We start from the raw sequence: 13,164 nt of genomic DNA on the forward strand, positions 1-13,164 counted from the left end.
GAAAACAGCCAAACTCTTTTTTTAACATGATAAGAAAAACCTAATTCTATCAACGGATTGAACAGAATTTTGAGTTAGGCCCTAAAATGGAAATATTTACGATTATTACAGCCAAATCCCTATTTTTAGTGAATTTTGACATGTAATAGGGCACTTTAAACTAAATATATGCATGTAAAAATGACAAAAACAAATGTGCCCCTCATCATACTGGCCGCCGAGGACAACGAATTCAAAGAAGCCAAGTGCCAAAAATTGACAATTTTTGGCATAACTTGTGTGAGCATGATTTCCCCCGGGGTGTTGATATGTTTCTATAGTGAATCAAATGTGCTGAATTCAATGGTCATAATGAAAAAAAGTTACCGTAAAACCTCTAATAGAACGACACCCGGATCGTCCACTTTGAGCCTATATATCTCACTTCTTTGAAAAGATATCAAAAAGTGGTTAACTAGTAAAATGTTTATCAGGATATCAGCAACATTTTACTATTTAGCCACTTTTTGATATCTTTCACAGCAAATGAGATATATAGGCTCAAAGTGGACGATCCGGATGTCGTTCTATTAGAGGTTTTACGGTAACCTAAGATTTTTGAGATATTTTAAATTAAAGATTTTTTCAAAAAATCAATAATCCAATCAATAGGAAAAAAATTAAAAATTTTATTCTCAAATGTTCAATTAATGTTCAAAAAAAAAAATCTACTGTTTTATAAATTTCAAAGAACGGACATAAACTGACAAAGTTATGATTTTTTGAAAATATAGCCATTTTTTGGTACGTTTTGGGCCATAACTCCCCAAAAAAAATTTTTACCAACTATTCCTTTTGGATTCTAAAATAGCTTTTTACGCTCTTTCCAACCGTACAGGTCTCGATTTTTTTCAAGGGTAACACTTGGGAGTCATTCCATGTTAGACACAATTTTCATCAGTGAAAGCGGCACTTCACAATGAGAAGACTTTTTTAACGGAAATAACACCTGACTTTCGTTTTTTTTTACTTCTCAAAATATATTCAGAATATTTTTTATCCCTGCTCTCCCTTGTATTTCAATGTTGATAATGAGGGCTAATCCACAATAAAGTTACATTCAGATAACAATGCTTTCTTCATCAAAAATGTTGATGATAAATGAGAATTGGAACGTTTAAAACATATAAAACAGTATAAGCTTCACAAAACCACATAAGAGACAATCAAATAGATGAAAAAAAATTCGTTCCGTGATTTTATTTTTCGTTCCGTGATTTTTTTCGTTACGTGATTTTTCCGTTCCGTGATTTTTCGTTCCGTGATTTTTTTTTTCGTTCCGTGATTCTAGAAGATTGCCGCTTTTTCTACTTTTTTTAGAGACTTTCGGAGTTTGATATCATCCTGAAAAATTTTAGACAAATACAGTACCTTTTTTTAGCTTGAAAAAAGCTAGAAAACCAGAATAATGATTTTTTGTGTTATTCTTCAACTTTTACCACAGTGACATCAACTCCGCAGTGGCATTATATTAGGGGCTAGCACTCTATTGTTCGGAGGTGTTCTGGGGTGACACTATATTAAACGCTGGCGTTCAATTAGGGGTGGCTATCTAATAACGTTTTTACCTAAAACATACCACATTCCAATTTTTCCAAGCCCTTCAAAAATTTCAAATCTTTCAACTTTGTATTTTTGATGTTCAAAAAACCGTATAAAACTTTCACCTTTTGGAAAACGAATTTCAGTTCGTTTTCAGATAAATCAGATGTTCCATCTATCAGCAAATACGCACAAACATTAGTAAAATTTGGTGGAAATAAGTTCAAAGTCTCAGAACTCAAATGATAATGTTCAAATGTACAATTTGAATCACATCTGGATTAAAATTCAAATTGGGATCCTCCAGAAATTTAAAAAATAAGGAAAGAAATAAGAGGTTATTAGGGTGGGGAGAAATTATTTTCCTAAATTTTTAAAGTTTTTGTTTTCTAGTTATCTAAGATAACTTATCTTCAATTTCTATAACGATCAATCAACAATATATTCATCATTATTGACTACAACTTTGATCCACCTATTAGAAAGTTACTCGATTCCAGTCTTCCAGAATTCGGGCGTGTGAGAGTGAAAAAAGACGCTCGCTGCCTTTTGAGATGGTTCAATGTTTTGAACTGTTTCTCTCTGAGGAACTGCTTAATCTTGAAGGAGAAGGAAAACGAAAATAAGGAAACTTTAGTATAAAATTGATATTAAAAAGGGGTGTGAAAACTGATTGGAAACTAAATGCAAATCAAAAAAATTCGTTTCAGTGACAGCAAAAAATGACGAAAAGTTCTAAAAAATATATATGAAACGTCGAAAGAAATGTGAAACCGATATATTTTCCAGAAGATCAGAAACTCAACAAAAGGAAACTCGACAATCCCAGGACTATCAGAAATTTCAGGAAATTCAGAAGTCAATAAGTTCCGGAAAATGCGAAAATCGAAAAATTCAAAAGTTTTGAATAATATCAGGAAATTCAATAAACATCAAAAGTTCCAGAAGTCAGAAATTTTAGAAAATTCCAAAACTTCATAAAAAAACTTCAACCTCAATTTAAACAATATTATTTTTCATTTTAAATGTATCATATGTATATTTTATTTTCGAACTATTTCAAACTTTGATGTCGTGCTGAAATCAAACATTGCTCATTTTTCCTAGAAATCCTCATCAATAGTAGATAATTTTTTGAAAACCTAGAATTATGTTTGTTTTTCACCAGAACCACATATGCTCAATTCATCATCACAGAGGAATTCGGGAATATATAATTAGCAATAGAAAGAGCCGCTTTTTCGGTTGGTATCTGGATTTTTTTCACAAGCATTTTTTTTAAGTTTTAATTTTTTTTTTGATTTGATATCTTGCGGTTTTTTATTTCCAGCTTTCAATGCCGCTCACTTTTACTGAATTCTATCTGTTTCCAAATGAACCTGACGAAAATGCATTTATTGTCAAACTTTATACTTTTGTGGAGTGAGTACAAATAGTCAAATATTTCGAAATTCGGAAAGTTAAGAAAAATCTTGAATTCCTGGAAATTTTGAAAATCTGGAACTTCAAAAACTTCAAAATTCAGAAAATTGGGGGTTTGAAAATGTTAGAAAGTTTGATTAATTGAAGTGAAGTTTATTCCCCAGGGGATTTCGAAGTTGAACTTTTAGATATGCTAGAAAAGTATAATTTCCAAAATTCTGGAAATGAAGACCTCTGAAAGTCTGAAAATCTGAAAAGTCAGGGAACTCAATTCAGAGAATCTGACAATTTGATGATCAGGAAGTTTAGCAAAGTAAAAGCTGATAATTTGAGAATTAAGATTTTCATTGTTCTAATTTCAGAAAGTCAGAGAGAACTTCAGAAATGTTTTGAGAAAAAGTAAGCAAGCTTCAGCATTAAACCGATAAGGAATTCTCAAAAAAATTACTAAAAAAAAGATGAACAAAAAATAAAAAACGGAAACATATCAAAATTTGTTCTCAAAAATTTGAAAATTGACCGATTTTCCAGACATCTTTCGCTGTACAGTCTCTATGTACAATTCTGGATTGCGATTATCGGAATAATTCTCACTATTTTTCATTTGATAGTTCTCATAAAACTTTGTGGGAATTCAATAGTCTCCATTATGCTTGGAATGGCAATTTGTGATTTATTCTCCATGATTGTCAATATTTCCGTTTGCGATATTATTTTACATTTCTTCGGTGACCTTTGTACCCCACCGTACTCTCTTCTGATGAATCACGTCTTCTGGATTCTGGTGTCAATTCGAGATGACGTTATCAGATGTTCCACGTGGCTATCTGTACTAATGGCTTTGTTACGATATTTGGTTTCGAAATATTTCGCAAAATCACAATTTCAAAACTTGTCAAGATTCGAATATGGGGTCAAAGCTTCTATTATCAGTTTTGTTATCAGTTCGATTTTCTCTGCAGGATATTATTTGTCAGTGAAATTCGAACCGGTTGGAATATGGACACCTGATGAGAGGTAAGTTGAAAAAATTTAAAGAATTTAGGAAATTAATAGATATATCTCAGTTGTGCAAATGTGCCAATGAACATGGAACACCCAATTTACGAACAGCGCGTATCGGATTTGTTTTCTTTGGGCAATGGCGCTCCATTGAGAATTTTCCAATTGATAAATGGATCGGCGTCTAAAATTATCCCTTGTATTCTACTGCCAATTTTGACGTTTTTGCTAGCAGTGGAGCTTCGGAAAAATGATCAAAGTAGGAATACAGGAAGTGTTTTGTATAAGAATAAGTGAGTTTTGCATTTCTTCTCAATTTTATTTTTGTAGGTAAATTTTTAATTTTACCAACAAATGTTCAGTTTCTTCCCATTTCCAAATTCAGGTTTACAGTTAAGATTTCTTATCTTTAACTTCCAGAATCCTTAAAAAAAATTTTAACGTTCTTAAAAAGATATTTTCAGCACCGAGAAAACAACAATTCTGGTGATAATAATGACAGTTTTAATATTTGTGGCTTCACTTCCAACTGGAATTGCTACCGTATTCCAAGTGGCTTATACTGACCTTGGATATTTGTAAGTTAAGCAATTTGAGAATTTCTTTAATTTTGAGATTTCCAGATTCTTATTCATCTATACCGACACATTCTGTAATACTCTTTTGTTGACTGCGGCTGCTATTAATTGTTTCATTTGTTTTGCAATGTCTATACAGTACCGCAAAGCTGCCAGGAAAATTTTACATGTAATTTTCAGTTTTTTTCGAATTTAAGGAAATGTTTTTTTTTTCAGATACCAGACCCAAAAATTCACTCCACTAGACATTCATTATGGAGAACAACATCTTGATGATTGTTTGATTCGAAAACTATTTGAATTTGAATTTTCGCTGATCAAAAAATCATGAAAAATATATTATTTCAGTTGGTTAACTTTCTTTGAACGCTTGATAACGTTTTTATGTAATTTTTCTGTTTAATTGAAAATAAAATGAGCAATGAAGTGAGATATAAAGCTCCAGATGTTCTGCAGATGAGAAACATGTTAGTTTCTAAGTTTTAGTTGGAATTTCTTTAAAAGTTGAGTTATTTAAATATCGATTTTAAGTTTGATTTCTCCTAAAATTGAAAAAAAAATTTTAATCGAAAAAAATTTTGCATGTAAAAATCTCCTGTCATGAATTGCATGTCCTTTTTGGAAATCTTTGGGATTCTTTTTGAAAAAATGTGTTCTTCGATTTTCCAAAATATAATTATTATTGTCGTTCCGTCTGGTGATTCAAATCTGTCTGTGTCCAGAATTAAGTCTTAAATTTGATAAACCCCCAACTTCCTTTTTTCTTTGTTATGTTTTTTTTGTGATTCCAGAAAACTCCCAGAAAAATGTCGATAACTGCTTATGACAACGCTACATATTTATTTCCGGAAACTGGAAATTCCACCAGATTTTTGCTTTTTGGAATTTTCCAAACGGCACAGTAAGTTTTTATTTTGGACATTTTGGAATCATTCATTTGTCACCCATTCGATTCTGAAACATTCTGGTTTTGGACTTTCTTGAAAAAAAGTTAGGTACAAAAATTAAGAAATTGCTGATTTTTTGAATAAAAAATCACTGAAACATTTGAAAACCTTCTAGTTATTTGTATACAAGTTCTGAGATTAAAATTAATAAAAATTCTAAAAAATTAATTATCGAATTTATTCCAGACAAATCGCGTTCTACAGTGTCCGTGTAGAATTCTACATTGCTTTTTTCGGAATTCTTCTCACCACTTTCCACATAATCATTCTCTCCAGAAAGTCAATGATGACGTCATCCGTCATTTCTATAATGATTGGAATTGCAATTTTTGATATGACTTCTATGATAATTACAATTGGAACCAACCATATGCTCTATAATACTGAGGGCTCAGAATGGTACGTTTTTTGAATAGAAACAATGTAATGACGGGCTTTAGGCTCTATATTTTTCAAATATACCGTAAAACCTGTAATAGAAGGGCTTCTGACTATTACTTTTGAGCCATTTTTCTCGGCTCCTGTGAAAGATTTCAAAAAGTTGTTAACTGAAAAAATTGTTTTCGTAAAATTGTAAACATTTTATCAGTTGGAAACTTTTTGATATATTTTGAAGGAACCGAGATGAATTAGCACAAACTTGACAGTATGGGGACCCTTCTATTACAGGTTTTACTGTAAAACACTTTTTGTTCAGCACACCTCCAGCAACTCTATTCTCTTTCCACGTCTTCTGGTTCTTCATTTCCGTCCGAGACCTTGTTCGAAGATCTGCCACGTGGCTGGGTGTTTTAATGGCATTTATCCGATATGCAGACCTGAAATATGCCCTGAATGCGGCTTTCCAAAAATTGACAAAGCCGATTCTCGGGGTTCATGCTATTGTGATAAGTGTAATTCCGAGTTTTCTATTATCGATTTTCTATTGGATGCGTTATGAATTTGTGAATTCGGAGACAGACATCTGGAGGCCTTTGGAAGAGTTTGTGGATTGAAAACATCATCAGATTTGTTTTTTTTTAAATTCAGATACAAGAACTACGCTCTAGAGATTTCCCGTCCAATTGTCAATCAAAGAGCTTCTCGATTTTTTACAGATAATCATGGAATCGTTGGAAAAGTTTATATGCTTCTAAACGGCACAGTTTCCAAAATTTTGCCTTGTATCTTGTTGCCAATTTTAACAATATTATTGGCAATTGAACTACAGAAGGCGAAAAATGTGAGAAAGAATTTGGGAGGATCTGAAAGGGAGAAGAGGTGAGTAGAGCATTATTTTTTGTAAAATAAAATCTGAAATTTTCAGTACTGAGCGGACTACTGTACTTGTGATTTTTATGGCACTATCATTTTTTATTGCTGAAATTCCGATTGGAACAGCACTCGCTTTACAAGTGGCTTATACGGATATTGGATTTTTGTGGGTTTTTTAAAATTCAGAAGTTTTCATAGAGCCTTTTTTCAAAGTTTTCAGATTCCTAGCCACATTTGTCAACCATCTGTGCAATGCTCTTTTCACTATAAATTCTATTACCCATTGTCTGATTTTCTTCGTAATGTCATCCCAATATCGAACAACTGTCAGTACGTACACAGGATTTTCAAAACTTGAAATTGTAATTTTAAAAGGTTTCTAAGAAAAAGATATCTAACTTGGACCAATTTTCAGACAAGCCGAAACACAGTTTTGAGCACATCTAAGCGGTCTTCTTATTAACTTTTTTCCGACTTGTTTTTTTTTTGAAAAAAAATTGTCACCTTTGGTGAGAAAGAATAAGCGATTTAGTCTAAAGAAAATGTAGTTTAGCTCCTTCATTTCAAATGTTAATCAGAATTCATAAATTGTTCCCTTTTTCATGTATTGTTAATGATATTCCTTTACCTCTCCTAATTATACGGTGCTGTGTGGTGACTGTTTCCGCGTGGCACCGGAATTGCTATAAATAGAGACCCGGCTTTTACTCATTTATCTCTTTCAATACCTCTTATATCTCTCTTTTCATCCCTCTCTTATCACTGTGTCGTAATAAATCTATCTAAAGAAAAGTCTTTTTCTTTATATGGTGACCCAGGCAGGGCGAGATGGTGACCCAGTGGTAAACTTGCAATCTTCTGTTATTTATTATTTCTATGCTATTATAACTCCTTGTAAAAATAAATTGCTGCACTACATTGGAGTATTTATCTTCCTAACGGAAAAGTTGGTTAAGGAAACCAATCGGATCAAATCGTTGGACGACGACTGGGCAGTCTTGGCTCAAAAGGACAACACAGAGTTGAAAACGAAGAAAGACTACTGTGAGAAGTACGGAGACTTCAATAACGTCCGGGAGCAAGGTTTGCAACTCTTGGAACTATTGCACAAACTGTATGATGCAACAAGAAAACGGATTTCGGAACTGGACCCGAAACAGCTCGACGACGTCGAAGCATGGGATGAAATCGTTTCATCATTGACCAAAGATTCAAAGGAACCAACAACTACTCGTATAGCCTCTATCACCGCCACCATCCAACCTGACAATTCTAATCCTGTACCAGCTACTATTCCAACATCAACCATTCATCCTCCCCATACTACTCATTCGTCTTCTCCCCCTATTCCCAATATTCATTCGTCTTCCCTCACTATTCCTACTGCTCATATCTATTCTCAAGAACAATTCATGCCGACCATGTCATTGCTATCAACTCGAATTGCTCTACCAACCATGCAACTTCCTACCTTCCATGGAGACATCACCGCATTCTCAGAGTTCACTGAGACTTTTGACTCGATCATGGATTACATGCAAGTTGATTCTTTATCAAGATTCTATTATTTGAAATCCTCACTGAAAGGAGAAGCTCTTGACCTCATCAAAGGACTTCCAACCATTCATCAGAACTACGAAATTGCTCGCCAACTTTTTTCCACTTCCTACGGTGGAACTCTTCGTCTCAAGCACACTCTGCTTCAACAATTGAGAGAACTACCTGCCATCCATCATTCAAAGTTGCCCAAAGACCTCCATCAGTTATGTATCAATGCGACAAAAGCTTTCCAACAACTCGTTTCTTTGGAATGCCAGATGGACAACATGATGACAGCCGCCATCATCGAGAGCAAACTGCCCAAAAGGATCATCGCCAAGCTGTATGCCAACGGAACAGAAACTCCATTCTGCGCCAGCGAACTGATCAATCGTCTCCACAACATTTCGAAGACCGAAAACTTGGTTGATGACATTTATGGAATCAATCACAAAGAGGAGCGTCATTTGACCACCATGTCTGCAGTCTCCAAGCATAAGTCATCCAACCATCAACACCAACAAGAAGTCCGACTCAGTGGAAAAGCGACCAAGCCGTGCCCTTTCTGTGCGTCACCCAGGATGATGCATCGTTCTGAAGACTGCCGTCAGTACAAAAGCAGAAAAGAAAGAAAAGAAATCTTCCGGAGGAGATGGTCCAAAGAGTACCCACAAATTCTTCAAGAAAGGAAGGAATTTCTGCATCGACAGAAACACACCTCGCCGAAGAAACCAGAAGTGGGAGACGTCGTGCTCATCGAGAAAAAGGACGTTCACAAGAACAAGTGGACAATGGCCAAGATTCTGGAAACGAAGCCTCGTTCAGCCATCATTCTGAATGGAGAAACAAAGAGGAAAGGAGAGTACCCGTTCAACAAGTTGTTCCCCATCGAAACCGAGATTTTTGAGCCAATTGTGAAGAAGGAAGAGCCACTCCAAGTATCCAGTGAACTGACAACCGAACTCCAAAAAGAAGAAAAGGAAAAAATGAATATCAACAGCGACTCAGCGCCCAAGCAAAGAAGAAGGTCACCCAGACTCATGTCATTCTCTCTACTACTCGCCATGGCGTTACTGCTGCCAACCGTTTCTTCTCTGGACTGCTATGCTTTGACACCGAACAATCAAGATTCTTATCTGACGGAAATCGTGACCACCTTCAACAAAGTCGTTCCTGCAATGGCCATGATGATTCAAGTCTCCATCGTCATCTAGTTACTCTACGCTTCTGTGAAAATTTGTGAGTTCGTAGCAAAAGTAATCACACTCGTGGTTACGATCGTTACTTTCGGAATTCGGATTTTGGCCCGATCAATCCACGGAGTACTCAAGTTTTTCCTGAAAAAGAGGAATCAACACCATGAAGTGATTATTGCTCTGGGTTGCATCTTTTTGATTGAAATCATCTCTGGATGCACGGAAATTGCTTCTTTTCAAGCTGCGGATTCAGTGTGTGTTTTTCGAGACGGAAACGAAACGTGTAAGCTGAACAAAGTGAGTATTCTCAATCTGAGACCAAATGGAAGCGTTGGATGTTTCAATGTCCTCGAAGGAGCCGATGTATTGCACACTGTGGAGGTAAAAGTGCAAGGAATCAAGTCTACTTGCCAATCACACACTCACTTCTATGCCCGTGACTACGACTTGCAACATCAGTACTCTCTTCGTTGTGCAGGAGCCGGAAGTTGCGTGTCAGCGAAGTGTTCCAAGACAACATTGCAAGATACTATCGAAGAACTTTCGCTCGATTCAAGAAAATCTCCTGGATTCACTGAATGCTTCGAAGGATGTGGATGCGTCACTTGCGGAGGATGTTTTCGATGCGACAGTAGCTGTCTCTTCAATAGATTCTACGCTACGACTGTGGACGTCACCATCAGTATCGGAAGCAAAGTTTGGAATGTGGGTATCCACCATGGAATTCCTTACAAAATTCCAAGCACAAATGTTTCCGTTACCATCACTGGTTTTTCCACTCCACCGTCACCAATCCATGGAGCAACATTCATCAAAAGAACTGATAATAGTGGACGAGAAGCTTTTGGTTATTCACAGACCACCGTGGCATCAAGTGGATATCCATCAAAAGGACTCATTGGAGAATTGCAATGCGCTACGATGGACGATGCCAGTCAATTCAACTGCCAGTTCGACAAATCATTGTGCACTTGTATGGGACAAGGCACTTACGTGGATTGTCTTTGCAAGAGGATTTCGTTGGAAGACATTGTCAAGAGGACTTCATTGCCAAGACGAGAAACGGATACGATCATTCGGGTGCATGAAGGAGCAGTGACCACGTCAGCTGCAACAACTGCTTTGGTGAGCTTGCAGCTCAACTTCGCAAATCAAATCATCAGGCGTGCCGCTCGGGAGGGTGCTTGTAAAGCAGCATCACAGGAAGTCGTGGGCTGCTATTCTTATAGCGAGGGAGCCACCGCCAAGGTGGAATGCTTCTCTGACCTGGACGACTAGATTGCCGTATTGAAGTGCCATCATCGATCTCCTTTTTTGAATGTAGCTAGACCGGAGTCATCAATGAAGTGTTCTTATACACTTCGAGTGCTGATCTCAATTGGGATTGTGAAGTTTCATGCGGGAATGGATCAAGCTCAATTACGATGCGAGGACAGCTACAGGACCAACTTCGTTTCGAGAAGAAGGAGTATGGAACAGATCGAGAACAGAGTGTCATCTTCGATTCAATTGGCACTCATCTTGCGAATGCGGTAACTACGGTTTTTGGAGGACTGCTCAAATAGATTTCCAGTATTTCGGTGATTTCTCTGGTCTTCTTGATAATTCTTGTTTTTATTATCTACCGAGTTCTTTCTCGTGCCTTGCCGTTTCCGTGGCGAGTGTCACCTTTGGTGAGAAAGAATTAGCGATTTAGTCTAAAGAAAATGTAGTTTAGCTCCTTCATTTCTAATGTTAATCAGAATTCATAAATTGTTCCCTTTTTCATGTATTGTTATTGATATTCCTTTACCTCTCCTAATTATACGGTGCTGTGTGGTGACTGTTTCCGCGTGGCACCGGAATTGCTATAAATAGGGACCCGGCTTTTACTCATTTATCTCTCTCAATATCTCTTATATCTCTCTTTTCATCCCTCTCTTATCACTGTGTCTTAATAAATCTATCTAAAGAAAAGTCTTTTTTTATATAAGTTTACAAATAATTATCCTTGTTCAAATCTGTTGTAAAATAAATTGAGTGTTTCAAAAAGTGTATTTTTTCTCAAAAAAAAAGAGTTCAATTTTATAGTCAACAGGAAGATAATTATGACCTGGACCAATATAAACTTGAGGGTTAATCGATGGTCGTTTACTGCTCAATACCACTGTTGTGGTACCCTCCACATGGATGGAGCTTCCCATAAGCTTTTTGTCCAAATATGCACACTTGTCCATTCCTAGGACAGCTTGCCAATGCGGTTTGTGTACTCTTAGCATGACAACACTAGATATAAGTCCATGGACTGCAATAACATTGACAAATATATTATTGAAAGCTGAAATATTTAGAATTGAAATTTGAAGAAAAACATTTTAGAATTTACCTTGATCAAAATACGACGTAGCACATGCAAATGCAATATGACATACTGGCGCAATGATTGCACAAGTTGGTATGATAATCTGAATGGAAAACGCAATAAAAAACTGTAATTGTAATTTATAAGTCCTCTGAGATTTCGCTTTTCGACTTGACAAATAAATAAGGGTTCTGGAGAAAAAATAAATGCACTGTAAAGTAATTACAATAGATGCGAATGAAATTATAAAAGTGAGCACTGTTACATCTATAGCAAATACGAAAAAGTGTGGGTGTTCTATGATTTCATTGGGTAAACAAGGAAGTATCTGGAGTTTAAGGCAGATCGTTGAAAAGTTTTAATGGAAATGCTCACCTGTGTGACGTAGTATTTCCCATAACTTTGTTCTGGAGCTGTAAATGTGGTTGGAAGGCAAAATACGAATTAAAAAAATATAATTTCCAACTGTTAGGTTGGCAACTAAGTCTTTGTGCACTTTTGTTTTCCACTTTTCTCTTAACTAAGCTAGAACAATAATATGTGTGTAACAGGATATCTTCCTTATTAAAACGCTAGAGGCGTCTGTCCGTCCTCGTGTCCGTCTGTGGACTTTTGAAAAAATTGAAAAATACATATATATTTACGTGACCCTTTTATTTAGAAAAAGTGAGAAGTTGCCGGTAGGCATGCCCGCCAACTCATCAACCCTTTCTTACGGTACTACGCGCCCACTCGCAACGACGCTCCGCTATTCCGCTGATGCCGTACGCGTACCGCCCGTCTCGCCGACGACGTGGCAAGTCGTGTTATTTGATATAGAGTAGTTTTGAAGTGTGTTTTAGGGTTTTTTGCTGGTTTTCCATAATATTTTATATCGTTTGTACTATTTTAGTCCTTGGATAAGGATAAATTAGTAATTTTCTCGACTAAATCTCTTTTTATCGTTTACAAAGGCCACTGAATCCGAACCATCGGATAACTTGGGGGCAGAACCGGGTTTTTCGTCTGTTTACGCTTGTTTCGCTGTAGATTTTTGAAGGTATCGGTTGGGCGAGTATAAAACCCAGTCGATTTCAAAAGTTTCAGAGGAATAAAAGCAATTTTCGTGAAATTTGGATAAATTTTACGGAAATAGTATCGTTGGCGTATAAATCGATTGATTGGCGAAGAGAAAGCGTGGTATAAAACGTTTGGAATTCCAGAGCAAAAACGAACGACGAGGAACGAAATGGAGGACGTTGAGATGGCACAGCCGGCTGAGAAGGATGGAGAGGCGGAGCGGCAAGCAGGAGGAAGCAGCAACG

General features: G+C 36.3%; 4 protein-coding genes across 4 annotated transcripts; 3 read left to right on the forward strand and 1 right to left on the reverse strand.

Annotated features, from left to right (window-relative positions):
* Positions 1-2,917: 2,917 nt before the first annotated feature.
* On the forward strand, positions 2,918-4,856 carry Cbr-srw-91 (the record flags this gene model as incomplete). Its single annotated transcript, XM_045237187.1, has 6 exons — positions 2,918-3,003; positions 3,535-4,020; positions 4,071-4,298; positions 4,470-4,583; positions 4,629-4,752; positions 4,800-4,856. The coding sequence occupies 6 exons, from the start codon at positions 2,918-2,920 to the stop codon at positions 4,854-4,856; spliced, it is 1,095 nt and encodes a 364-aa protein (XP_045093236.1).
* Positions 4,857-5,389: 533 nt separating this feature from the next.
* On the forward strand, positions 5,390-9,537 carry CBG06515 (the record flags this gene model as incomplete). The annotated part of the gene is made up of 7 exons (XM_045237189.1): positions 5,390-5,484; positions 5,717-5,929; positions 6,228-6,512; positions 6,560-6,790; positions 6,837-6,950; positions 7,005-7,146; positions 7,573-9,537. The coding sequence occupies 7 exons, from the start codon at positions 5,390-5,392 to the stop codon at positions 9,535-9,537; spliced, it is 3,045 nt and encodes a 1,014-aa protein (XP_045093237.1).
* A 294-nt stretch (positions 9,538-9,831) lies between these two features.
* CBG06517 lies at positions 9,832-11,084 on the forward strand (the record flags this gene model as incomplete). The annotated part of the gene is made up of 2 exons (XM_002647400.1): positions 9,832-10,767; positions 10,848-11,084. Coding segments are annotated over 2 exons (1,173 nt in total), but the record flags the coding sequence as incomplete, so codon positions are not given.
* A 459-nt stretch (positions 11,085-11,543) lies between these two features.
* CBG06518 lies at positions 11,544-12,562 on the reverse strand (the record flags this gene model as incomplete). The annotated part of the gene is made up of 4 exons (XM_045237190.1): positions 11,544-11,836; positions 11,885-12,188; positions 12,236-12,273; positions 12,559-12,562. The coding sequence occupies 4 exons, from the start codon at positions 12,560-12,562 to the stop codon at positions 11,544-11,546; spliced, it is 639 nt and encodes a 212-aa protein (XP_045093238.1).
* Between the last annotated feature and the right edge of the window lie 602 nt (positions 12,563-13,164).

Source organism: Caenorhabditis briggsae (assembly GCF_000004555.2).
Source record: "Caenorhabditis briggsae complete genome, chrV, whole genome shotgun sequence".
NCBI classification, from domain to species: domain Eukaryota; kingdom Metazoa; phylum Nematoda; class Chromadorea; order Rhabditida; family Rhabditidae; genus Caenorhabditis; species Caenorhabditis briggsae.